The sequence below is a fragment of the Homalodisca vitripennis genome, chromosome X (genome assembly GCF_021130785.1).
Source record: "Homalodisca vitripennis isolate AUS2020 chromosome X, UT_GWSS_2.1, whole genome shotgun sequence".
NCBI lineage: Eukaryota > Metazoa > Arthropoda > Insecta > Hemiptera > Cicadellidae > Homalodisca > Homalodisca vitripennis.
Genome location: NC_060215.1, coordinates 90,292,334 through 90,319,396, shown reverse-complemented (window position 1 = coordinate 90,319,396; position 27,063 = coordinate 90,292,334). Strand labels below are relative to the sequence as shown.

At 37.5% G+C, this 27,063-nt stretch overlaps 1 protein-coding gene across 2 annotated transcripts in view; it reads left to right on the top strand.

Moving 5' to 3' along the window:
* Positions 1–27,063, top strand: part of LOC124369335 (DNA-binding protein RFX5-like) — a 73,198-nt gene that overhangs the window by 30,475 nt on the left and 15,660 nt on the right. For both annotated transcript variants that reach the window (XM_046827301.1, XM_046827300.1), the window contains exon 7: positions 21,254–21,333. In XM_046827301.1, the coding sequence (XP_046683257.1) occupies positions 21,254–21,333 (80 nt within the window). The remainder of the gene's footprint in view (positions 1–21,253; positions 21,334–27,063) is intronic.

The window sequence follows — 27,063 nt, the reverse complement described above, 5'->3', positions numbered from 1 at the left end:
AACTGCAACATCCTAGTAAGACCAGGCCTGTCTTTATTACTACAGTTCTAATTAGATATGACAAAGATTTAAGCAGTGTAGAAAACAATGATTTGAGACTTGTCAATCGCTACATTACTGAGTTAACAAACAGGTTATATGATTGACCTCGATTTGTCAGTTTCGACCAATATCCATTCTTCCGGTAATTTCTAAAATACTAGAGAGGGTTGTGTCAGAACAGATGGTCAGCTACTTGGAATCTGAGGAGTTACTGCCTGAAGCACAATCTGGTTTTAGACGGGGATTTAGCACCTGCTCCGCATTTCTTAATTTTACTGATGATCTGCTTCCTGCAAAGAATAAGGGATTTCAGAGCTTGGTTACTGCTTTGAACTTTTCACAAGCTTTCGACTGGGTTAACTTCAAGTTGTTGTTAGCAAAGCTTAGATTTTATCATTTTGATGACAATTCAGTAAGTTGGTTCTCGTCGTATTTGTGGGGAGAACTCAGCGAACAAAGGTTAGTGATCGGCTATCTCCCATACTACCCAGATCCGTTGGTGTCCCTCAGGGTAGTTGTCTGGGGCCAATACTCTTTCTTGTATACACTGCAGATTAAAAATATCAGTTGGAGTTCTGTTCTCTTCACTCTTATGCAGATGATTCACAACTGTTGGTGTCTTACAACCCATTAGGGAGAGTTGAGGCTGTGCGAAACATCAATTCGGACCTGGAGAGGGTGAAGTCATGGTCGGACGATAATGGGCTTCTGCTTAACTCGGACAAATGTTCTGTTTTGCAGGTCAATGGGTCATCTTTGAATTGTCAAGAATCAAGAATCAAGAACTTTATTTTCCATTAAGTAAACAAGTCACAATAGGCATCATCAAGAAGTTATAAACAAAATTAAGGTGTCAAGTCCAACATATCACAGTTCATATACTCTTCTGCAGTATAAAATGCTTTCTTCTTAAGCCACTTAGCAATAGTACAACTAAATTTATTACAAGGAAGTGACCTGATGGACATCGGCAGTTTATTGTATAACAAGATTTGTTGATACTTAAAACTATCTAAACACTTATTAAGCCTAACATTAGGTTTAACAAGATCTTTCTTTTGTCTAGTATTGTAATCATGTATTGAATTTGCTTGATTAAAATTACTAATGTTTTTCTTAACATAAATCAGGCTACAGCTAATGTAGATACATGCAAGAGTCATAATATTAAGTTGTTGAAAAGTGTTTCTACATGAAGCCGACAGTGGCGGTTTTTCCATTTGAGCACATGAGCACGTGAGCCCCCTAGGGTAAAAATATAATTAAAATACTTTCTTATTGAATCCACAACATAAATAACATTCAGTTAATACGGAGTAAACGAATTATTAACAACAATGACGCGTTAAACTCGAAGCGAATCGAGCAGAGATGCGCGGACAGTGCATGTGCAGTGAGCTGCCTGGCATCTAAGCGGGGATAGGCGAGGGGCATGCGGGGGGAAGCGGTGGGAGGAGGGTCTCATATAAGAGCGTGGGTGCACGAGCCAGTAGTGCGACGGCTAGTCGCAGCTGATGTATATATAACCTCATTTCGTTGCGTCTCTGCTGTGTGAATGTCGTAATGACCGCTGTTTGTGAATATTGTGTCTCTTTTGTGTTGTTTTTTGTTACAGAGATTTGTATGTGAGTGTTTTGTAATATTTTATTATTCATTTGATTAATATGGCAGTGACAGTAACTGAACTTAAAGAACTTAGGTTTTCTAACTTATCTCTCGAAAGAAAGGTTGAAATTAAAGTAAGTGGAAAACCGACCCCCCAACTTAACATTGTTCACATAACCAAAGGTAAGAATAGAGACTTTAAGAGGGAATTCAATCAAAACGTATATACCAGAACCCCGTGGATTTGTGGATGTGAACAAAGCAATAGATTTTATTGCTTCCCCTGTTTACTTTTTTCGAAGCAAACTGGTGAATCTAACTGGGTAAAATATGGGGTAGCTGATCTTTCCCATTTGCAATCAAAAAACAGAAAACATGAATGTTCTCAGTCACACTTAAACTCAGTTTTGGAATTTAATATTTTGGGCAAGTTAGACATTCGACAGCAGCTAGACTGTGCTTACAGGGAAAATATTAAAAAGCACAACAAACAGGTTACTAAAAATCGTTATGTGCTTTCCAAACTAATTGATTGTATTAATTTTTGTGGGGCGTTTGAGTTAGCACTCAGAGGCCATCGTGAGCAAGATGATTCTTCAAATCCTGGCGTTTTTAGGGGACTAGTAAATTTCTCAGCAGAATTTGATGCTTCATTGAAAGAACATCTGGACAATGCAACAATGTTTAAAGGTACATCTAAAAGTATCCAAAACGAATTGCTTGATTGCATGCTTGCCGTTTGCCAGGACAACATAAAACAAGAGATAAAAACTACTAGGTTTTATCGTTGATCGCTGATGAAACTACTGACATTTCATCAACATTTCAATTAGTCATAGTTTTCCGCTATGTCTTGCCTGATGGCCAACCTGTAGAACGATTTTGGCAGTTTGTTCAACCCACTGGTCACGATGCTGACTCAATAGCTAGATGTATTAAAAGTGCAATACAAAGTGTTGTAGACGATCCAAGCAAACTTATATCACAAAGCTATGATGGCGCTAGTGTAATGAGTGGACATCATGCAGGGGTACAGACTCTTGTTAAGCAAATGTATCCCCACGCATTTTATGTTCATTGCTATGCACACCAACTGAATTTGGTAGTTGGACAGGCTACAAGCCAAAACCAACAAGTGAGAATTTTTTTTTCAAATTTGAGTGATTTGACCAACTTCTTTAGCAATTCTCCACAAAGAGTTGCAGTTTTAGACACAATAGTTGGCAGAAGAATCCCTCGTGCTTCCGCAACTAGATGGAACTTCAAGAGCCGTACAGTCAACACTGTGTATGAATACAGAGAAGATTTAATTGCTTGCATGGAGGAAATAGAGGCCTCATCACATCAAGCAATCACTATCACCAAAGCAGGGGCAATCAGACATATGTTAGAGGATCCCAACTTTATATTTTGGCTCGCAGTGTTCCATAAAATCATGCCCCATGTTGACATTTTGTATAATCAACTACAGCTTACATACACCGATGCTGTACGAACAAAGAAAAATGTCGAAACATTTATTGAATGCGTCGAAAAAGAAAGGCAAAACATGGATAGTGTCAAAATTGATGTTGATCAACTACCTATGCCTGTGAAAAGAGCCCGACGTGATGAAAATATTCATGTGACGAGGACAATTGCCGCAAAAGAGGTGTGTGATGTTATTTCCAATCAAATAAAAGAGAGATACTCTTTTTTGACACACCATTCAGCGGTTTCTCTGTTTGATTCAAAAAAGTTCACGCACTATGAGAAAACGTTTCCCATTCAACTTTTGGAAGAAACAGTGCAGGTGTATTCATTTTTAGACAAAGAACGATTGAAAACAGAACTTTCAGTGATCTACAAACGAAAAGATTTTCAAGTCATGAACGGGACTGTGCCGTTGTTACAGTTCGTTATTGAGAATGGCTTACAGACTTCATTTTCAGAAACTCACAAACTTTTGACCATTGTTTCTACCATCCCTATGACTACTGCGGAAGCGGAACGGTGCTTTTCGACCTTAAAACGCATCAAGACATTTTTGAGAAGTACCATGGGGCAAGAAAGACTAACAGCATTGGCTATGTTGTCTGTGGAAAAGGGTATGATCAGGAGTATACCTAACTTTAATGAGCGTGTAATCAATGTTTTTGCTAGGCAAAAAGAAAGAAGGATGGACTTCAACTTTAAAAACTGTACATGAACTAATCATCTTACAAAGATTGTTTTTGGAGAAAAACTGTGTATAAAATGCTGAACTATGATTTCATGAAACATTTAGTTAATTTTCAATTAGCCTATTTAACCTATTTTTAAAGTTACTTATAACCTTACATTTTTCTTTGTATCAAGAAAAATAAGATTGTATTCACATTATCTTTCTTTTATTTCCATGTTCATAAACATTTTGTTAGCCAATAAATCAGTTATATTTGCTAATTACTTTCTGGGCTATAAGCAATTATTAAAATGCAAGTAGTCAAATATCGTTGCAAATTTTAAGGGGTTTCTTTTTACGAATTATTCATTCCACAGCACAAAATAACTCACAGTCTTGTACACCTTTTACAAACAAATCAATTTGGTGCTATAAAGAGCCTAAAAGGACTGAAATATTTTGTTTACTATTATATTGAGACGATAACTATGTTGGTGACGTAAGTTAATTATCTAATCCTACTGTTATTTTCTTGTGTGCACCCCCGTGACCACTTATCAGGAGCCGCCACTGGAAGCCGACATGGCTAGTCCGTTTATTATTCTAAGAGCCTTCTTCTGCCAAATAAAGGCTCTTTTTGCTGAACTAGAACCACCCCAAAGACGTATACCATAGCTCAGATGTGCATGAAAAAGGCCAAAGTATATCATGACAAGAACATCCAGATTCACGCAATCCTTCAACTTTCTTAAAAGATAAGTAACTCTGGACAGTTTTTTACAGAGATGATTAACATGTTCGTCCCAACAGAGTTTGCTGTCTAAATGAATACCAAGTAATTTTACAGGTTTGAACAAGTCATAGTCTACATCCGATAAATGGTTCTTTAAAGTAAATATTATTTGTTCAGTCTTAGTATCATTTATTAACAGATCATTAGCAAGAAACCATTGTTTTGCTTGTTTTAATGAATGTTTAAGTTGAATTTTCACATCTAAAATATCCAAACCAGAGTTAGTAATGGTTGTATCATCTGCATATAGAACAGAAAAAGATGAAACATTATAACTAAAATCATTAACAAAAATTAAAAAAAAAAGGGTCCCAGTACTGAACCTTGTGGTACCCCTGCTGAAACATTTAAAAATTGAGAATCTTTGTCCTGTATACAAACTATTTGTTTTCTATCTGTAAGGTAACTACTCAACAATTGCAGCTCTTTGTCCAAAATTCCATAATATTTTAGCTTTTTTGACAATAAGCCATGTGAAACCGTATCAAACGCCTTACTTAAATCAATCATACTTGCTCCTACTACCAGTTTATTTTCAAAACCATTGAGAACAAAGTTTACTATTGCTTCTACTGCATCACTAGTTGAATGGTTAGGTCTAAACCCAAATTGATAGGTGTATAGCAAATTATTATTTACAAAATATTCATAGAGTTGAGCTACAAGACATGACTCAATAATTTTACTTATAATGGGTACAATTGTAATGGGACGATAATTGTCTGGATTTTTTACATCTCCTTTCTTATGAATAGGTGTAATTTTAGATACTTTAAGACAATTTGGGTAAACTCCTTGAGATAAAATAAAATTAATTACATAGGTAAGTGGTACTACAATTACATCAATAATATTTTTTAAAACATAATTTGAAAGGCCATACACATCCTCACAACGGGAATTACTCATTTTATTTACAACAGATTTAACAAAAGTTTCATCAATCAGTTTCCATTGAAAACTGCTAGTTGGTTGTGGCTGAGGGGAGTTTGCTAAAAAATCAGAGCAGAGGTTATTATTTGTATTTACTGCCACATTTACTGTAAGAATGATTGAAATATTTGTAATGAAGAATTAAGTTTTAAAGGATCTTTTTTAGAAATAGAAAGTTTCAATCTACTAGCAGTTTCTATATATGGAATCTCTGAGAGTTGTGTCACTAAATTGTTTTTAAGTTAATTCAGGGCCCTTTTAAATTGTTTACAAAAGAAAACTCTAAAAAAACAAGTAATTATTGCAGCAGACTTCAATATAAAATAATGTATTGGTGGACGACTCTACTGTCAAGTACTTGGAGAACCTAATCATTAGTTCATGTTTTTCACTAAATATAAGGCAAGCTACAAGAATTACTAAGACCCCTAAACATATCATTACATACCATTACATTTCTTAACAAAATTGTAAATAAAGAATTTTAGACTTTGATATATTGACAATGTTAACTTTGCAACAGTGTTAACTTTGCACGCAAGGGCTATATAAATATTGATCTGGGTTTGTCTGATCATAATGATTTACTTTTTAAGCTGCCTAAAGGCAACAATATCAAAAATATAAATAACTCTTATATCTCAAAAGAAGATTATTTCCAATAAAAGAGTTCCCTTATTTGTAGGTAGACTATCCTGTTATAAGGAATACTTGATTCTTGACAAGTTTGTTGATGAGAATTATAAAAGATTTTTGTCCATAATCAAGCTGTCTCTGGTGAAATTTTTCCTGCAAGGGCTATTTTTCCCAGCAAAGGAGAAAACCAAAGAAATGGATTACTCGGGGAATCATAAAATCCTCTGAACTTGAAGGCTTCATATTTAATCACAGTAATGTAAAGATCCTTTATTTTTAAGTTATGTCAAAACATATAAACAAGTGTTTAATAAGTTGGTTGGGAAGCAAAGAAATCTTGTAATAGTTCTTATATAATAGATTCTAAAAACAAAACCAAGGCAATGTGGAATATAATTAAAGATGAACTAGGCCTTAACCCATTGCGGATCGTATTGTTTTGGCGCGCAGGCACCAGCAGGCACGAATTCATTTACGGTCAGCGGCCGCACGAACAGCAATGGTGCGCCACAGTATCTCTCGCTATCGTATACTAGAAAATTCAGCTGTGAATGTATTCGTTCAGATGGAACATGGGCCTGCTACGGTATCCGTGATGTACAAACGATAACACGCGAGCAAGGTTCCAGGGTGGCAGGGATGATGTCTGAATCATGGTCTAAATAAAGCAGCTCGGGCGAAGCGATTACAACATCCGGGTCATTGTCTAGACTAAACCCGCCAACATGTACGTCTGCGTCTTTTCGTAGTGTCACTAACCTCAAAAGTATTATAATAACAACTGAGGAAAACACCCAATCAGAAGCGCTAAAAAGCACTTCAAACTCATATGAATGATTTTTCAACTTCGACATACAACTGCGATCTGTAGGATATTTATAAAACTTTTGAAAACTCTAAACATAGACCGTTGTTAAATACTCTTAGTTGACAAGTGAAGACGATCGCCCGATCTATCAGACATTAAAAAAACTATTTGGAGGGAAATTTAAAAGCAGACCGCTTTTGCGACCTGAGCTCGTCATCCGTTAGGCCGGCCGCTGCGTGACGAGCCCAGCTCGTCAGTGATCCGCAATGGGTTAATAAAATCAGTAAAAATGACATTAAATTAAAGAATAATTACAGGGAGATAGATGTCCCAATATCTGTAGCTAAACTTTGTAATAATAAATATACAAATATAGTAGAGATATTAACCCTTATAACGTCACAGACGCCGTATGGCGCATAGACAAACTATCTCCAAACGGCAAAGACGCGGTACGGCGCATCAACACAAAACTGCGTCTATAGCAAATTTAAGTTCCTTTTAAATCCGATCAATGTCACTAACGGTATGCGTCAACCATGTGTGTGGGTTATTGACCTATGTCAAGCGTCAAAATATAGCTGTCACGTTACATTGTTTGAAACAATAGACGCAGTGTCTAGACACTCTCCCCGCCACACGGCACAGACGCCGTACAGCGCGCGCGCTTTTGTTTTCAGTTTGGCTTCAGGTAGTGCGTGTCTAACCATCGCTGAGTCGGTTTCCTTCGTCGTGTTTTCTGTTTATATAAAAGAACACTATTAGGTTAGTTGTATATTTACAATCATGCATTTCTTTTTTATATTTATCACAAGTGTAATTTATATAATTGTCTGGTAATGTTTATAGTTTAGCTAATAAAATTTTGTGTGCCTTTTATTTTGACTTTATTTATATCTACAATTTAATGTCCCATAAATATATGTACGTACAAGATAATTTTAAAATTTTTACTTTTTTATACTTACCATAATTATAGAAAGTAAAAAAAAATGAACTTTACACATTTAAAATTTTTTTTTTAATATTGTGCCGTTTGCTGGAAGTCGTGAAAAGATATACTGACGTTATAAGGGTTAAAAGTTCCTGCCACATTACCCCCTTCACATTATCTTACATGTAAACAAGATGACATTGCGCTGCAGGTTTTTCACCCACTAACAAAACTGAGGTCAAAAATATAATTTTAAATCTGAGCAACAGTAGTTCAAGTGGATGAGATGAGATCTCTAATTAGATACATAAATGGTCTGTTGATACAATCTCTGATGTACTAAGTGGACTTGTAAATAAGTCCTTATGTGAAGGAATTTTTCCTGACCTATTAAAGTTATCAGAAATTCACCCAATACAGAAAAAGGGCTCACCTAGTGAAGTAAATAATTATAGACCAATTTCTATTCTAAGATTGATTTCAAAAATCTATGAAAAAATTATCCATAGTAGACTTTTTTGACTTTTTAGAATCTAATAACAAATTATGTAAAGAACGGTATAGTTTTAGAAAACATTTTAGTACACAAGCAGCTCTATACTCTTTCATAAATAGTACTATTGAGGCCTTGAGTGAGTAAAGTTAGACTGCAGGTGTTTTCTGTGACTTATCTAAAACTTTTAACTGTGTAAACCATACAATGTTGCTGACAAAGTTAAGAAGAGTGGGTGTCAAAGGTACAGCTCTTACACTATCACATTCTTATTTATTTAACCGTTAACTGAGGACAGTTATTACTAATAAAACAGAAAAATATTGTTCTAATTGGGCAGATGTAAAACATGATACACCCCAAGGGTCAATTTTAGGCCAAATTACCTTCCTAAAGAAATTTGTAGCCTCTTTTTATATGCAGACGTTACAACTGCTCTAATTAGATGAAAAATGTTAAGTAACTTTGAACTTGACATCAAAGATGTCATTGACCTTGGCAGCCTTGGTGGGGTTGAAGTGAATTGAAAAATTCTTTATTTATACATGCAAAGTTAGGGCCGCATGGCCCTTTCTTACACTTAACCTGCGACAACGTAAAATTTAAAACATGAAATAAATATTACCTTAAGAATAAAACAACAAATAATAATAATAAAATAAAGAAATAATTACATTTAAACAAAATGGTAAAATTAATATAATATTTTAATATATTATAATTCAAATTTAACACATTAATAAATTAACTACTTCTGTTATTCTTAAAACATATAAAATAAAATTATACTTTTAATATACAAATAAATTAAAGTATTTATTGCTAATGAATCCTAACTTTTATCACACACAATCTCACATTCATCCCTCTGCCAGTGTCACGCACACATAATCTCAGACCGGACCTGCCTCGGTTAACCGCTCAAAATACATATCTTTTAGTTTCACCACAAACTGGGAACGGCTATCGATGGAGGTAATTGTTTGGGGAAAGGCATTCCACAATCTACAAGCCATTACATGGAATGACTTAACAAACACTGCAGTCCTGTGCTGAGGCATTCTCAAAATGTATGAGCCAGAGCAAGTGCTTCTTACACCTACATGAGACACAGATTTAAAATATTCAGAAAAATATCTAGGAAAACCACATTTCAATATTGAATGAACTAGTTTTAGAATTTTGATGGATCTTTGATCTTTTAATTTTAGAATATTTGACTGAATATAGTACGGTGTGATATGCTGCTCCCGTCTCACATCGTAAACGTAACGTATACAATAGTTTTGAGTTCTTTGCAGCTTCTCACTAAGTACTATGGTCATATCATTGATCACTGAGTTACAGTAATTGAAATGTGGAAGTACAAGTGATTTAGTCAAGAGCAGCTTGATATGTTCTGGTAAAAATCGTTGTACACGTTTGAGTGAGTGAATAGATGCGAAAACACGTTTACAAATCTCCACAACAGCGTCAGTCCAAGTCAAATTCGAGTTCATAGTCAAACCAAGATCTTACACCTTTTTGTAGTACGGCAGAGTGTTACCATTTACAGTTAACGTTTCAATAGTATTGAAGTTTATTGAGTTTCGTAAACGAGAGTGACAAATAATGATTGGTTTCGTTTTTGTATGGTTTAGTCTCAGGCCAAATTTTTGGACCACATAACAATATTTTTAATGTCCCTATTGATTTTGGTGATACATTCATTAATGGAGTCAATTTTAAAGTGTGAATAGATTTGCAGTCATCGGCATACATGTGATATGAGCTATGTTTAAGTACAGAATGAATGTCGTTCACGTACAGTACAAATAATAAAGGAACAAGAATCGATACCTGTGGCACCCCATAAGTAAGAATTTCCCAGTCCGAAGTCATGTCATCCACTTTTACACACTACCGTCTCCCTGACTCCGTCTCTCAGCCAAGTTAATACATGACTAGAAAACCCTATTAGCCTTAGTTTAGCTAACAATACTTTGGTTTACGCTGTCGAAAGCTTTTGAAAAATCGAAAATAGTGAAAATTGTGCCCTGTCTGTGATCCATAGCAAGCCTAATGTCATCCGTCACTTTTAAAAGTGCAGTTTCCATACTGTGGTTAGTCCAAAAACCAGATTGATAGTCACTAAATATGTTGTTGTAAGATAGATATTCAGTGAGTTGGAGGTACACAATTCTCTCTAGGCCTTTAGATAATGCAGGAAGAATATTTATCCGCCTATAATCTGAACATGATGCTGGTGCTGAAATATTGTTAAGAGGGCGGATAAAAGCAGACTTCCATTGTGATGGGAAAATACCACTCCTAAGAGACGTGTTGAAAATAAATGTGACTATTGGAAGGACGGCAAATAGAATATTCTTTATGAGGCGTATTGGGATGCCACAGTACCCAACAGCATTACTGCGAATACGGCGTATAGCTTTCAACACATCACCTTGTATCACAGGTTTAAAAGTAAACTCAGGATAACCACAACTATGATGAGGTAGATTTTGAAGACGTTTTAAGTAGTCCTCCACTTTGTCCTGACTGAAATTTTGACTACAAGATGTAAAAAATTGGTTCAACTCATTCAGAGGTATAACAACTGGCTGTGAAATACGTTGACAACTGTTTCCTATTCTCAAAAAGACCTCGAGTATATCTCAGCCTGGAATTACGCAGAAGTTGTTTAACCCTGTTCTGAATTAAACTGTATTGATCCATAAGTATCTGGTCATTAGAGCACCTCGCTCTTCGATATAAGCTATCATGATGGGCCATCAGGCTAAGAATGTCCTTTCTCATCCATGGCACTGGGTGCCTCTTATTTATTCATTTTGTCACATAAGGAGCATGTTTATCATAAACAGATAAAATTTGTTTTTTAAAACCATCCACCATGTCATCAACAGAGTCAAGATTCTTTAGGTCATTTCATGGGATCAATAAAATATCGGACATAAATTCAGCCTTATTCATGTCTTTAAAGTTTCTATACTTTTTTTTTTTTTTTTTTTTTTTTTTTTTTTTTTTTTTTTTTTTCCTTTGGGATATTGGGGTGGATTCCTAGATCCTCACACGTCAACCTGAGCTTATTGTGTGCCCCTTTGATGTTAGAGGGGTAAGCCTATCTTCGTGCCCTTAATTAGGCTAAGAAGCTTTTCCCCGATACTAGCATCTGGTTCGTCGCCTGGTTGTTTATCACCGAAAAGAGCCCTTCTCCTTGCTCCCAGTCTCTCACAGTCCAGTATTATGTGTTTTGCAGTCTCTTCAGACTTATTGCAGAGTCTACACTCCGAGTCCTCATTTCGTAAACCTAGAGTGTTTAGGTGTTTCCTGAAGTGGCCGTGTCCAGTGATCAAGGCAATCACTTGCTTAACCCGATCCCTCCCCAGCCCCATCAGCCATCTGGTGAATCCGGAGCTAGAATCGGCAAGCAGTCTTTTGCCGAGTGCTTGTCCTTGGTGACTCTGCCACCGCAAGCGGTGTGTCTTCCTGGACCATTTGTTTATACTTTGATAAGCGGCTGACTTGCTTATACCACAACTCGGTTCTGGACCGGTGTATGGCATGCTTGCTCCGCTTTTGGCAAGCCTGTCGGCGCATTCGTTGCCACCTATGCCTGTGTGGCCCGGTACCCAACCAAGACGCACACAGTTGCGTGATCCAAGCTTGCAGAGAGTGTTAAAGCACTCCCACACAAGCCTGGATGAAATGCTGTTGGAGTCAAGAGCTTTAAGAGCTGCCTGACTGTCTGACATTATACAGATGTTCATTTCCTGGTACCTTCTGGTGAGGCCTAGGTTGGCACAGGCTAGGATACCATAGATTTCGGCTTGAAATATGGAGCAGTTCCGACCCAAACTGCCGCTAAGGGCAGTTCTAGGGGATTGACTAAACACTCCATATCCAGTTCTACCCTTAATAAGCGAGCCATCCGTGTACCAGACAAAGCTCTTTCTTATTGTTGGGATGTTATCTTGCGATTTCCACTCATCTCTGGAGTAGAAGTCAACAGAGAATGGCTTATTGAATACGAACTCCGTTCTCATTGTGTCGGAGACCATTTCGAGAATAGCGCTTGGGTTTACAGCTTCAGTGATGGCGCCATGGCTCGCGTTAGACGCGCCATTCCTCCACAAGCCAGCAACCATCAGCCGATAAGCTGACTTACGCGCTTCAGCTTTTATATGAACATCAAGAGGTAAAAGTCCTAAAGCCACCTCGAGGGTCGCTGAGGGACTGCTCCTGAATGCTCCGGTTACAAAGATTGTGCCAAGCCTTTGTAAGCTTTCAAGCTTGGCTTTGGCAGTTCTATACTTGATAAACCTAGCTTTAATTTTAGGTGTATTTACTGAATAAACACAATAGATTAGGTCATGCTTTGATATGGCAGGGACTGGAAGCTGCCCATGAAGGACGATATCTTGTGATTCCGAAACCACCATGAGGTCAAGAAGTGTGTCAGACTTGGCAGTGTGATGAGTTGGCTCCAGTGGCAGTATTGTAAGATTACACGAGTCAAACATGGAAGTCAGCTGTCTGTAGTCTTGATTATTTTCATCAAATCAATGTTGAAATCGTCCATGATCAATATATGACTATATCTGTGCATGTGGTGCAAGAGAGCATTTTCAAAATCTGTCGTATGTCCAACTCTGGGTGGACGATAACACACTCCCAGTAATAGAACATCTGAACCAGACAAGCCAATTTCAATAAACATAAATTCTGGCCCAGCCAAGTACTCAGAAGGCGAAAAAAGAAGCGTTTTAAAATTCAAGCCCTAATATACACTGCAACACCTCCACCATTTTTTCCTGTTCTATCGTTCCGTCGCAAAACATAACCAGAAAGGAAAACTTCGCTTGACTGAATACTCGGCTTAAGCCAGGACTCTGAAATTCCAATTAAATCAAACTGTTGAAGGCCAAAAATTTTTCTAAGCTGATAAACATAACCCCTCAGCGATTGCACATTGATATGAGAGGCTTTCAAATGTCTACGATAAGGAGATAAGGAATGAGAGAGGACTTCACCTGTGGATGGAGACGACGAGGAGTCAGTGAAGGCGACTGGTGTGGCGAGGACTGTGTGGACCCACTATCCCAAGTCCACAATCAACGGTGCCGTGACATGCCTGCTCCGAACCGCGGCCGCGACACTGACTGACTCATACACACACACATACAATACTCTAATTCTACGTAATAGGCCTAATACATTTAACTAAACGCATGCCATGACAATTTAGGCTACTTAAAAAGTTAATAAATACAATGTTAATAGAATCAATTTAAAATGTTTTGCAATGATAAAATTAAAAGCAAATTTTCTGAGAAGGAAATAAATGGCTAATATGAACTATAATAGTATGAAATAAAAAATAAAATTTGATTGAAAATTCAGTTCTACAGTATACACTCGGATATTCTATAAATGGATTGCAATAAATTAATGAAAGTTGATTAGATTAATGATTCAGTTCTACAACATATAACCAGAAACAACAGAATAAACAATATTTAATATAAAACAAAAAACTGATTAAATAAGAAGTTACTACTTTGTTATAGAAATTAATAGTATGTACCCTTAATTATTAAATGAAAAAATAAATGTATATATACACGTAATAAATAAACTAAACATATTGATTTTTATATACAGGCTACATTAATATGTACTGTATATGTTACAACTTACAAGCTATTGGAGGTGCACTGATTTGTTGCCGGTAGATCTGACAGCCGAGTAGCCGAACCCCTTCCCCCCAGTTCCGTTGACCCACAACACTCTACTATCTCTAGTCCAAGTGTTTCTAACACTGTACTGCCCCACAACCCTCCGGTACAGCTCCAGATGACGAGATGTTAAGTCCTTGTGAATGGTGACTCCTGTGCTCTTCTAATCCTTTTTTTGCATCATACACCAACTGCCGGTATCAGTAGCTGATGAAACGGACAATGATGGGGCGATGTCGTATTCATCCATCCGCTGCTGGTTCTGGCTGGTTTTTTTTTTTTTTTTTTCCCTGAGGGAAGAGGACAGTTTGTCCCCGCACTTAGTCCTAAAAAGGACCTTTGCGCCTCCCTTACTTTAATTTGTGCCCTCAAAGACCGAGGCTTTTGCAAAAGCCAATCAGATTTAAGGGCTCTTGTTCTCTAATGTCCTTGGGGCTGAGGAGATATGCTCCCAAGTATCTTTTCCTAGTCTCTACGATGGCAGGACAATCCAACCAAATGTGCTCCGCTGACTCTTCCTCTTCTCCACAGAGTCTACATTCGCCGCTCTAAGGCCTACCTTCAAAAGGTGCTTCCTCAGAGGGCCATGTCCTGTCAACATTCCTAATATCAGTCTTATATTCTCCTTATTCTGGTCTAGGAGAGCTGTCCACCCTTTTGCGTAAGGAGAGATAAACATTTAGGATATTCTTAATCCTGAGGCTCTACTCCAATTCTTGTGTCTTGTCCTCTTTTCCCAATCTTTGACCAGAGCTTTAATGTTGGAGAAGGCTATCCCACAACCTGGCTCAGGCCTCACCAATGTGGATTCTGCTCCCTTTTTGGCGAGGATGTCCGCTTTTTCATTCCCATGAATACCTTCATGACCCGGTACCCAACCGAGTGTTACTCTGTTATTTGTTGCTAGCTCTGCTAAAGCATTCTTGCATTCCCAGACCGCTTTCGAATCAATCGAACAGGTATCCAGTGCCTTCAATGCAGCCTGACTATCAGAAAGTATTAGATATGATAATCCTTTTGTCCTCAACTGTGTGAGTCTTCTGGAACGTGAATCTATTGCCATGACCTCCGCCTGAAAAACCATGGCATGTCTTCCTAGGGGCACAGCCATGTCGACTCCAGGTCCATGTATTCCGTATCCTGCCCTAGAGTCTAGGAGTGAACCATCAGTGAAAACTTCAGGACTCCTTTTTTAGGGTAGGCCTCCCTTTTAATCCATTTCTCCCTACTTCCGATAGAGACCGTATATGGTTTTTCAAAGGAGTATTTGTTAACCATAGTATCAGATACTTTGGTTAGCATTTCAGCCTCAGGAAAATTTTCCAATATCTTCATGTGGCCTTCTAAGGAGGTAGCATTTATTACCTGTGTTCCTAGAAGCTTCATTGCGCTCATCGCAGCTGTTCTCATCACCTCCTGGCTAAGAGAAGTGTACCCCAGGACCGCTTCCATTGCTAGTGTTGGGCAGGAGCTCATTGCTCCCGTGATGCTTAAGCAAGCTAACCTTTGAAGACTCTGTAGCTTTTTTGCAGCTGTTGTTTGTTCTACCTTCGGCCACCACACTAAGGCAGCATATGTGACCATTGGTTATACTATGGTTTCGTAAATCCAATATATCATTTTGGGTTTAAGTCCCCATTTAAATCCAAAGAGTCTCTTACAGACCCCAAGGGCCATTATTGCTTTGGATGTCCTGTTTCTAATATGGGAGTTCCAAGTGAGCTTCTCATCCAGGATTAAATCCAGATACTACTTCACTTCCTTTGTTTGGTTAATGCTGATTCCCTCCAGGACAGGTTTTGCTAGCTGGAATTTTCTTTTCCTGGTAAAGGTAATCATATTTGTTTTTGATGGGTTGATCCGCAGACCTTCCCCATGACACCAGTTACTTATGAAGTTCAGTTCTGTTTGTATTAGGCGTTCCAGCCTGCCTATGTTTTTCCCTTTAATCATAAGCACTAGGTCGTCCGCATAACATAGTAGCCTTATTCCCCTCTTCTCTGCTTTGCTTAGGAGATCATCTACTACCATCGCCCACAGGAGAGGAGACAAGACTCCCCCTGGGGGCAGCCTCTTTGGGCCGTGATCGCAGCTGATTCGTCCCCGTACTTAGCTTTCACCTGTCTGCTTTTTAGGAGGGCTACTATCCATTTGACTACGTCTGGGGAAACTCCAAAACGTTCCATCGCAGTCTCCATGGATTGATATGCTACTCGGTCGAAAGCTCCTTCAATGTCCATAAAGACGCTGACTAGGGCTTCCTTTTTTCCGAAGGTATTCTCCACCTCTCTCACTAAACTGTGGAGAGCAGTGGTGGTTGATTTTCCTTCTATGTAGGCGTGTTGTGTGGGACTAAGCGGGTGTTCCAGTAATATTACGTCCCTTATGTGTCTATTTATTATTTTTTCCAAGTTTTTGAGTCCTGTAGATAGGGTTATGTCTAGGACTTCTTTCCTATTTCTAGTTATAAAGGTTGGGCTTGACCCTCTATTTTCTAACACTAGGTCATTGCTGAACATAAACTGTAGAAGTTCCTCACCTCTTTTGTTTATGTTTGTGCTTCCCCAATACGTATGGTGAGCATTGCAGTCGCAACTGAGAATGAGGGCCGAACCTCTGTCTCTGCAGCTCTGCAATAGTCTTTCTATTTCTTTCGGTGGGCAGCTTGTTGACGGGTTGGGGAAGTAGGCTGAGGCTATAGTAACCTCTCTGACCCATTGCAGTGAAGCCACCTTCACTGTAGCCGCCACCAGATCTCTTGTTATTAGATCTGTAATCGGAAAGGCTGTTATTAGTTTTGAAGTTAGAATACAAGTTCTTGGGTTTTCAATTGTTCGATCATATATGAGATTACATATCTGAGTCGTCAGTCCTCTGATGCAACCTCTGTTGATCCAAGGCTCCTGGATTAGGGCGATATCCAGGCCTGTTGAGATAAACCTTCTTCCCAAGATGTCAGTTGCGCCCTTTGCATGGTGTAGGTTTATCTGTATTAGGCGCATACTTACGCCTTTTTCCCACCTCCCCCAGGTGGTCCATCCCCGTCTCTTCTTTTGGATTGCTTGGAGACTTTGTCCCCTTTTCTTCCTCAAGCCGAGACGGATGGTCCTTTGAGAGAAGGTCCCCTCTTCAAAAAGAGAGAACAGGTTGGTTTGTCATCTTCGACCGCTGCACTGGCTTGTGGAGTAGACCTTTCAGGTAAGGTATGTACAGATTGCTCTGACACCTTCGTGGCCTCCTCCACTTCCATCTCTTCAGCGGTGCTTTTTTCCGTGGTGACCGTCTCAGATTTCTCTGAAGTCCCCTCTTCCCTTGTGGGTTGTTCTGTTTCCTTGGTGTTTCTTTTTCAGTCTAAGCTGAACTTTTCCAAACTTTTAGCCGATCCATGGACCTTCCTTCTCAAGTTTGTTCGCTATAGCGCAGTCGACTGCCAGGGTGAGTAGAACAGACTTCCCCTCGTCGTTCCTACGCAGAACGTTCCATTCTCCGACAGATAGCTCTTTGTTTTGTCCTTTTAGGAACTTCATTATCTTGTCGGTAGTTTCGTGTATACAAAAGTCGAAATGTATCGAAAAGTCGTGTAGACAGTCGCAATTCTCGCACGAGGGATTTCTTCCTCTGGTACAATCTTCAGACTGGCCTCTTCCCAAGGCTTGAGGAAGTCTTGCTTTCCTTTAAGCCATTCAGCTGTTTCGGTGTTTTCGCAGGTGAAGATTAGAACCCCTTGTCTCCTGTTGATACCGTAGAATCTTGGAGAGTAGGGACCCTCCTGTTCTTCCACGATAGCTTCCAGGATGAAGCTTTGGATCTTCTCCATCTGTTCCGTTGTGAGTAGGGTCTCGGGAAAATTGGAGTGTAAAACCCCCACCCTTATACAGGGTGGCACAAACAGGATGGTCGGATTTGAACTGCGTAGTACCAGTGGAAGGTGAGGAGGGGGGACCACTGCCGGCCGTCTGCAAGTCGGCCATTACACCCAGTTTGCCACGAGATGGCAGTGGACGGTCGAGCATCGTGTTTTTGCTATGGAACAGTTTTTCAGAAATAATGAATCTTTTATTAGTGTGCAACGATTGTTTCAGCAACGTTTGTTTCGACAACGTTTTGGTGTAGCGCATGATGAACCCATTCCAGATCGCAGATCCATATCACGTTGGGTGACTGCATTCCGGACAACAGGGTCTGTCATGAGTGGTAAATCTACTGGGCGTCCACGTACGGCAGTTACTCCACAGAACATTGAGAATGTTAGAGCGTCAGTGCTTCACAGTCCGCGTTGTTCCACCAGGTGTCGTGCTCAAACTTTAGGCCTCAGCCGTCGTTCGTTGCAGCGCATTTTACGCCGTGAGGTACAGTTTCACCCATACAAAATTATGATCACGCAAAAGCTCTATGATCGTGATTTTGAGCACCGAAGACGATTTTGTGAAACAGTGTTGGACATTTTGTACTTTAATAATGATGTTGTGCTTTTAATGTCAGATGAAGCCCATTTCCATTTAGACGGCTATGTCAACAAACAAAACTGTAGGTATTGGGCAGCAACTAATCCCAGAGAATTGCACCAAAAGCCTCTTCATAGTGCTAAAGTAACAGTCTGGTGTGGAATGTCAAAATTGGGGATTGTTGGTCCTTATTTTTTTGAGGAGAACAACACTACAGTCACTGTGAACTCGGAACGTTACGTAACATGCTACGTAGCTTTTTGGGGCCGAAACTGCGAGAGTTACGTGTAAATCGAGATCGAATTTGGTTTCAACAGGACGAGGCCATGGCTCACACAGCCAATGACTCCATGTGTGTCTTAAGGCGGATGTTCCCCCCACCACATCATCTCGCGTTTTGGAGATGTCCACTGGCCCGCTAGATCACCTGACCTCTCAGCCTGTGATTTTTTTCTTTGGGGATACCTAAAGTCAAAAGTCTACGTAAACAAGCCCCGAAACTTAATTGATCTGAAGGAGGCAATCAGTGCGGAAATTATGGCAATTCAAGAAGAAACTGTAGGATGGAAAATTTCAAGGAAAGACTTGTGGAATGCATCACCGAGGAAGGACACCATCTTCCGGAAGTTATTTTCCGTACATGAATTTTGGAGGTTATTTCTTGTAATTGGGTGCCTGGGAGCATTTAGTTACGTAATTGAATAAAATTAATTTGTAAAACTGATGGAGTTATAGTTATTTAAAATCCGACCATCCTTTTTGCGCCACCCAGTACCAGCTACCGCTTGTTTGTAAGAAGGTTTCTGGGGTTGTCCAGATTGCTCCTTGTGTTCCCCTTGTCTTCCTTCGTTCTTTGTTTTTTTCCTCCAATGGGCTTCCGGAGTGGATCCATCAAAGTGAGGTCTTTTTGGTTTCTTTCCCTCCTTTTGTTTGTTTAGTTGTTGTTTCTTTCTTCTGGAATTGGTTTTAAGGCCAATTCCCTGGCTTCTTCTTGGGAGTACCCTCTTTTTCGAAACCAGACCTTGCATCTTCTTCATCAGTTTCGACTCTGACCGAGTCAGAGGTATTTGGACTTCTACTAGGAAGTCCGCCTGTTTTTTGGGTTTGTTCAGGATTGCTAGGGTCAGAGCCCATCATCAATCCCTCTATGTTTTGTGAATTTTCATTCACTTTTTGAGTGCTACAAGAGCTCTCTGGTTTTGTTTGATTGTTTTTAATTTCTGTACTCATTTGTGTTCCCACGAGTAGCGGAGATCTAAAGGTCACCCCAAGCATTGTCCCGCTCTACTTGGGGAAGGTTAGGTTTAAACTGGAGGTCGCCAGGTATCCAGAGTTCGCATATTTACGACCAAGCTCTCCCTTGATCACGCAGCCCTCGGCATATGCTGTTCCACCTTGGCTTGGATACAGAAGGAAAACTAGATTTAGGATAGTTCAAGATAGATTGTTGGGAAGATTACCCGACAGGTGAGAGTAGTAAGAAAAGAAATTGAATGTTGTGGGATAGTTTACAGAAAGCCCGCCAGATCAGCTCAATCTAATAATGACAAGGATCAAGTATGTTCATTCTAAAAATAATATCTCATATGTATTCCTATGGGTTTTCAATGGAATGACATCAGATGAAAATCTTCCATTTTTATAGATCTAATTATGAAAATTTGAAGAACATTAGGTATACAATCCATCAACAAAATATTTTTATCTATATGTAAAGGATCAGGATAGGTTAGAAAATCATCTTGCTTTATGAAATTTACATGATCCTGAAACAATCTATGACACGTAAATGATTACAAAGTCTCTCTATCTATTCTTAAAATTGCCCCTTCAAGTCCAAACATTCAATCAAATGTTATGAAAAGTGTTGAGTCCAAGATTCAATTAATTCAGGGAAATTGTTCAATTGAAACAGTTTCTGCTATTTCATGTACACTTGAATGTCTAAACTACTTTTTTAGAGCTGAAGTTAAATTTTTTACTTTAGCAACTTTAAAATTAGATTTTAGATCTGGAAAAGATTATCCTGATGTTTGTTACAAAATTAAATGCAACACAGATTCATTGGATATTTTGTAATTTTATGTAAATTAAATATATGAATTTTTGTAAGTGGGTTCAGTTTTAATCTAAAATATCTCGAAAACAAGAAAGTCATTTGTTTTGTTTCACAATCCTGTTTTTATTTCCTCTTATTGAAAATGAATCAGAAAGTTTAAAAATGTATAAAATAGATGGTTTAAACGTTACCATTTAAATAGAGTTGGGAGTACCTTCCTTGGAAAGTATATTGGACATTTTTAACATGTCAAAAGACGGCACTATTCACCCAGAAACATTCCCAAATTTAAATTTTTTTATCTTAAACTGTTGAGAATTTAGCAAAGAGGGTAGATGTTTTGTTTACTGCTTATGTGTACCAACTGAGGTATTGCAACATGACTGTACAAAATCAGCTCTTCTCCCTGATATTTGCTGCTCAATTAAAAAAAATGGATGGCATTAATGATCCAATGCTGGTTAAAATAGTAAAAGTACCATTGCTGATATACCCATTTTTGAAGCCAACTTTCTAAATTATTTCCATCAAGGAAAAAAACTTCTATCTGAATCGCAGTAAAAAAGTGTATAACATAACCTGTAATGGTCTAATAAGCATAAAAATTGTTAAAATTGTTATTTCCAGAACATGTTCAAGATTCGGGCAATGAAGTTCTTCAAGAAAGATTTCTAAAGGGACTTGCAGACAGGAAGCGCAAATTTAAGGTGAGTCAGTTTTATTTATACAAAGTGAGGATGTAATAAATGAGTATAACTTTAGTAAATATGTATTTATACAAAGTGAGGATCTAATAAATGAGTATAACTTTACTAAATATGTAAGAGAGCTTCAAAAGCAATGGTTATATCTATTGAGTAATGAAGAGGATACTGATCAGGTTTGAGGCTGCAGAATTATTTTTGCTTAGGTACTCGATGTTCTATTTAGGTGTAAATGTAATAGTGAATTTTAATATTTAATTTTGTATAAAAGGAATAGTATGCCTTTGTTTAAAATATATTGTAAGTAAGTAGTTTGTATCCATATTATAAAACAATTCGACATCCTATTGAAATACAAGTTAAATGTTTAGATTAAACTAATTATTGTAATGTAGTTTATTTAAATAAAGTTATTGTACATGAACATCTTGAATAGAGAATACTGCCTTGATTTAGTAGCCTGTTTCTGAGCAGCAAAGTCCCTCATGTGCTTGACGGCAAGTAGTTGTACAGCATCACATTCCGGATCCTGCTTAAAGGCGTTTTTGGAGCACATGAAAGCTTCTCCATGTGTAACAATATTTTCATCTTCTGTTTCATCTTGGTTGGAGGTGTGGTGGTGACTCATTACTTTTTTTTATAAATAGCATATGGGAGCAGTGGATGCCTGGGCGCACCTCTATGCCCTGTCCATTTACACTCTCATTATTTATTTATTGCAGGGATGCTACAGGTCAGGGAAATCAGGGAAGTCAGGGAAAAGTCAGGGGAAAAAAAACAGGACTGGAAATCAGGGAAAAGTCAGGGAATCCGGTCTCAAGTCAGGGAATTTCGACGTTGGTCAGGGAAAAATATAAAATCCCTTTACACAAATAAACTTACTGCTGCCGGGCCGAGTCCAAGCCTGCAGACGACGCTGCGCATGAAGCAGGCAGCCGAGGCGGCTCAGCTGGCCCACCCATTAATTGCCAAAAACCCTGGGGATTGCGTCGAAAAAAGTCAGGGAAAAATGAAAAATTTGGTCTGGAAATCAGGGAAAAGTCAGGGAATTTCATTATTGGACTCCTGTAGCAACCCTGTATTGGTTTTTACAGACATTATTCAGCCAAGAATTGTTTAGGATAATTGGTTATTCAAATGATTGAGTTCTAATGTACTCCATTTTCTATTATTTATTAACCATAAAATTTATTGTAAATAAGAGTCACAACTAATGAAAAGAAATCCATGATGGCAATGAGTAACTATGTTTAGCTACTTCAGGTGGGTCATAAGTCTGTTAAGTACTATATTTCAATTATTTTTGAAAAGATTGAAACCAGTGATATAGGGCAGTAATTTTGTATTTCAGTTTTGATTCTTTTTTTTATGTTTTGGATACACTTTAGGTTGTTTTAATGCAGTGGAAAAGGGACGAATAATGAATGATCTGTCTATTATACTGACCAAAGGTGGTATTAGCTTATCAGCACAATGTTTTGCAACTTTAGATCAGTATTCATCCACCCCAATTGACTGTTTTAATTTATAGGAATTGATGACAGCTCTTACTTCTCTGTCACTTGTCGGAGTTAATTAAAAACAGTTTGTCAGTTTTCTATGAAAAAGGTCATTTTCATTATCCTCATGATTTCCTATTGTCTTTTTGTTACTGAGTTTCATTGTTGCTTCAGCAACTTGAGTAAAGAAAGTGTTGAAATGTTCTGCAAACTCAGTTGGACTAGCTACCACTTTGTCATTTATTTCATACAGGTATGAGATTGGAGTTCTTGTTGTCCTTTTCTTTCGGTGTCAATGACTATCCATAAGGCTTTGGTTTTGTTGTGAGCTGATTCACTGAAGTGTCATCATTAGCATTTTGTCGTAGGGCTGCAAGTTTTTTGTTGTAATATTGTTCTTCCTTTCCACCATAATGACTTTATCTTGGATATTTCCTGTCATTTCATATTTGTACAATTAAAACAAAAAATCTCTTTAACCCTGGAACTGGCAGTTATTCTCTCAGCTCCTTTCCATTCAGAAATGATTGGCTAAACAATTTCTAACAATTTTAAAGTATCTGTCTCCATTCATTGTTTGGTGAATCAGACATGGCTCAACAAACTTGTACTTGTTAAAACCACACCATGCTTTACCTTTTGTCATGAATGGTAAAATCTGGTTTGTGTTCAGCCCACAAATGATAGTTGTTTCTTCTGTTTACAAATCCACCAACATGAAATATGGCTTTGTCTGACCATAAAACATTGTCTCACAAACTCAAATCCTCTTCTGTCCACTGCATGTTTTTACTTAACTCCATTTTATTTAATTATCACAATCTTCGAGATAAAAATCTTGAACAAAGTCAGGTTTGTCACGTTTAAAATTCATATCTTTTTTTTAAACATTGCAAATGGAATAGTTCAATTGTGTTCTTGTACTGCTTTCTAGATAGATGTTTAAGGATTTCCTTAAAAAATGTCACTAACAGTTTCAATGTTTTTATTCAAAGAGAAGTTATGAGGCTTGCCTGAGTAAGTACTGTTTGAAACACAGCCTCAGTGTTTGATGATATTTTTTTATTACGTTTGTACTAAGTAAAATATGCATTATTACCACTTTCTGCTCTCGACAATTGTTAAACTTGCACAACGAACTTCCACATTTCGTATCTTGATGCAATTTCTGCACGCTCCTCAATACTTAAGTTTTCACCCATTAACCTCAATGGGTTATACAGTAGAGAAAATTTGACCAGGGACAAATCTTGAATTTAAATGCTTGTAATAGGGTCAAGACATTTAAAATGTGAAAACATTAATGAAGCTGCCAGACTGCTTATTTTAACAGAACATGGACTGAAAAATAGCTTCTGTTGAACACCCGCTTAACTTAATGCACTCTGATCGCTCACTAAAACAGAGAACATTATCAAAAGGGAGGTGTACCTATCTATGCTAGAGAGTCCTTTACACTTCACACAGAACTCATTAACATATATGGAGTTTCTAGATAATTGATAGTAGAGATTGCACTAGTAAAAAGTAAAACAGAGCATACATACCTATATGTTCTCGGGCTCTACAGAAACCAAGGAAACCTTTAACAGGATCTTGAGACAATATCAGAGATGCTAAATAAAATACCTTCAGCAAAGTACTAGTAGTAATACCAAAAGTATAAGTACACTTATAATAATAGGAGATATTAAATTTGACTGCTTAAAAAATAAACATGAATAAATAAAATTAACTGCAACCCTTCTAAGGTATAATGGTACGTGATTCTCCTTGTACTAATTTAGATCATGAATCCCTAGACGTGACTATCATCAACACATCCCAAGCATGCACAATTAAACACAGTAAAAATCACAAAGATCAATCTTTTACCTCAGAGCATAGGATATTTGTTTCTAAAAATCTCATGAATCTCAAAAGTCTGCTAAACCTGCAAAACTGGGAAATGGTCCAGAGATTAGTATCTGTAGATGACTCATATGAAACTTTCGGCAAGATTCTAACAAATGAATGGAAATGCATGAAACATAGCCTGCCCTGTCGTCAAATAAAAAAATAAAATAAAAGTACATAGAAATATTATAGACAGATGGACAGTTGAACTGAAGAACATATTCTGTAAGGAACTTGATAAATATAATCCGACTGGGAAGACAAAAAATATGCAGTGAAAAAGAAGAAAGCTTATGATTTAAGATTAAAAACAGTAAAATGCCAATAAAGAGCGGAAAACATTGCAAAATTCCTTGACAAAACAAAATCAAACTGGAAAGTCATACACAGTGAAAGGAAGATAGAACAAGACAAAATGTTTCCAATAGCTTTGTAGGTAGATGGTGTGTAATAAACGGACGAGTCAGAATAAAAACCATCTAAATGATCATTTTGTCAGCATTATAGAGAAAACTCTGTGTCCTCAAAATTGACAAGATATACAAAACCTTTTTCTACACCCAACAACAGAAAAGAAAATAAGTAGTTAGATAAGTTCACTGAAAAGAAAACCATCTGCTAGAACCATCAAAATTTCCAAAGGTATGTAAATAACAACTCCGGCTACCATTAACAGACAGCAAATAAATCCTTTGCACAAGACAAATTCTTAGTACTGTTAAAAATAGCATGAGTTTACCCCAGATTTAAGAAAGAAATTACAACAGATCCAAACAACTACAGACTTATATCCCTCATTTAACTTCCTGTTCAGACTAGTCAAACATCTAAAACAATATAACTTAATCACTACTTAACAACATGGCTTTACTTCCAGAAAATCAACTTCCTTCCACAGCATTAGTTGACAAACTATCATTGACCACTAGGAATCTGACAACATTCCCATAGCTATACTATTGAACTACAGAAAAGCATTCAAATTTCTGGACCACAACCAACTTCTGGAAAACTTTTTCTATTGAAGGGCAATCAGCTAACTAGTTTGAAAGCTACCTTGTCAATATGAAGCAAATAGTAAAAATTAGGCACATATATAAAGGATCAGTTCAGCTTATCTAATACAAACCCCATAATATAGCATAGAGTGTGCCACAAAGACTTATATTGGGGCCAGTAATGTTCACTCTATTTACAAATGATTTCCCAGCATATATGCAAAAACATAGCACAACACTTATGTTTGCTAATGATACTTTCCTATTACTAGGGAACAATGATCCAAATAATATTGCAGCTACAGACAACATAGCGCTAAACACAACTGCTTATTACTATCAAAAGAATAATGTAGTGGTGAATCAGTAAAGAAAAACTTAATTTTTGGAAATAAAAATTAAACCATTACAAGATTTCCAGACATAAATTATTAATAGCACTACCTAGCTTGGAATCACGATTGCCAAATGTATAACCTGGACACCCAACATAGACAATCCCTTGCAAGAAATTAAGCACAGGAATTTATGTACTCAGGCCAAAATAGCCTACCACTCTCTTTTTTGGATTGCACCTGCGGTAAGGTCTATTAGTTTGGGGAAACTCATTTAAGAGAAACATACAGCGAGTGCTCATTCAACAGGAGAGAGCTATAAGGATTCTTGGAGAGCTGACTCTTATAGAATTCTGTAGGGAGAAATTCAGAGCTCAATATCCTTACTGTGGTTGGACTTTTCATGTTGGAAGTTGTCACATGCGCTTGCAAAAATGACCCTACATCCATTTAAAACAGGATCACAGCTGCATACATAGAACACCTGATATGCAACACATTACTGTTTTCCTGTACAATGACTAACCAAATATGAAGAGTAACCAGGCTACATTGGAGCCAAACTCTTGGAACTACCTTTCTGAAACAGTAACACATTTTAATCTTATTTATTAAAAACATGTAAGGATACTTATTCTGTAAGTATGAAACAATGCAAGCCTACTTATTTGTTGATAATGGGTGACTAATAGGAAAAAATAAGGTACATGATAGACATTTGCCATTATACAAAACACAACATTTCAATAACTTACATCTGCTCTCTTGTTATGAAACATTAAAAAAATAAAAAAAAGAAAAGAGAAAAGATTGGAGAAATAAAAAAAATTGCACATCAAAGTCAAGTGTCATAAAATTATATTTGTTATAATTTTATAATCAGGTTATAACTTGAGCTGTGTTAGTAGTTCGCTTAATGTTTTTTACACTAATATTTGGGTTTGGCTGCATGTTATAGGCTTAACACTCTGTTTCTCTATTACAGTTCTTTATTTTTGGGTGATT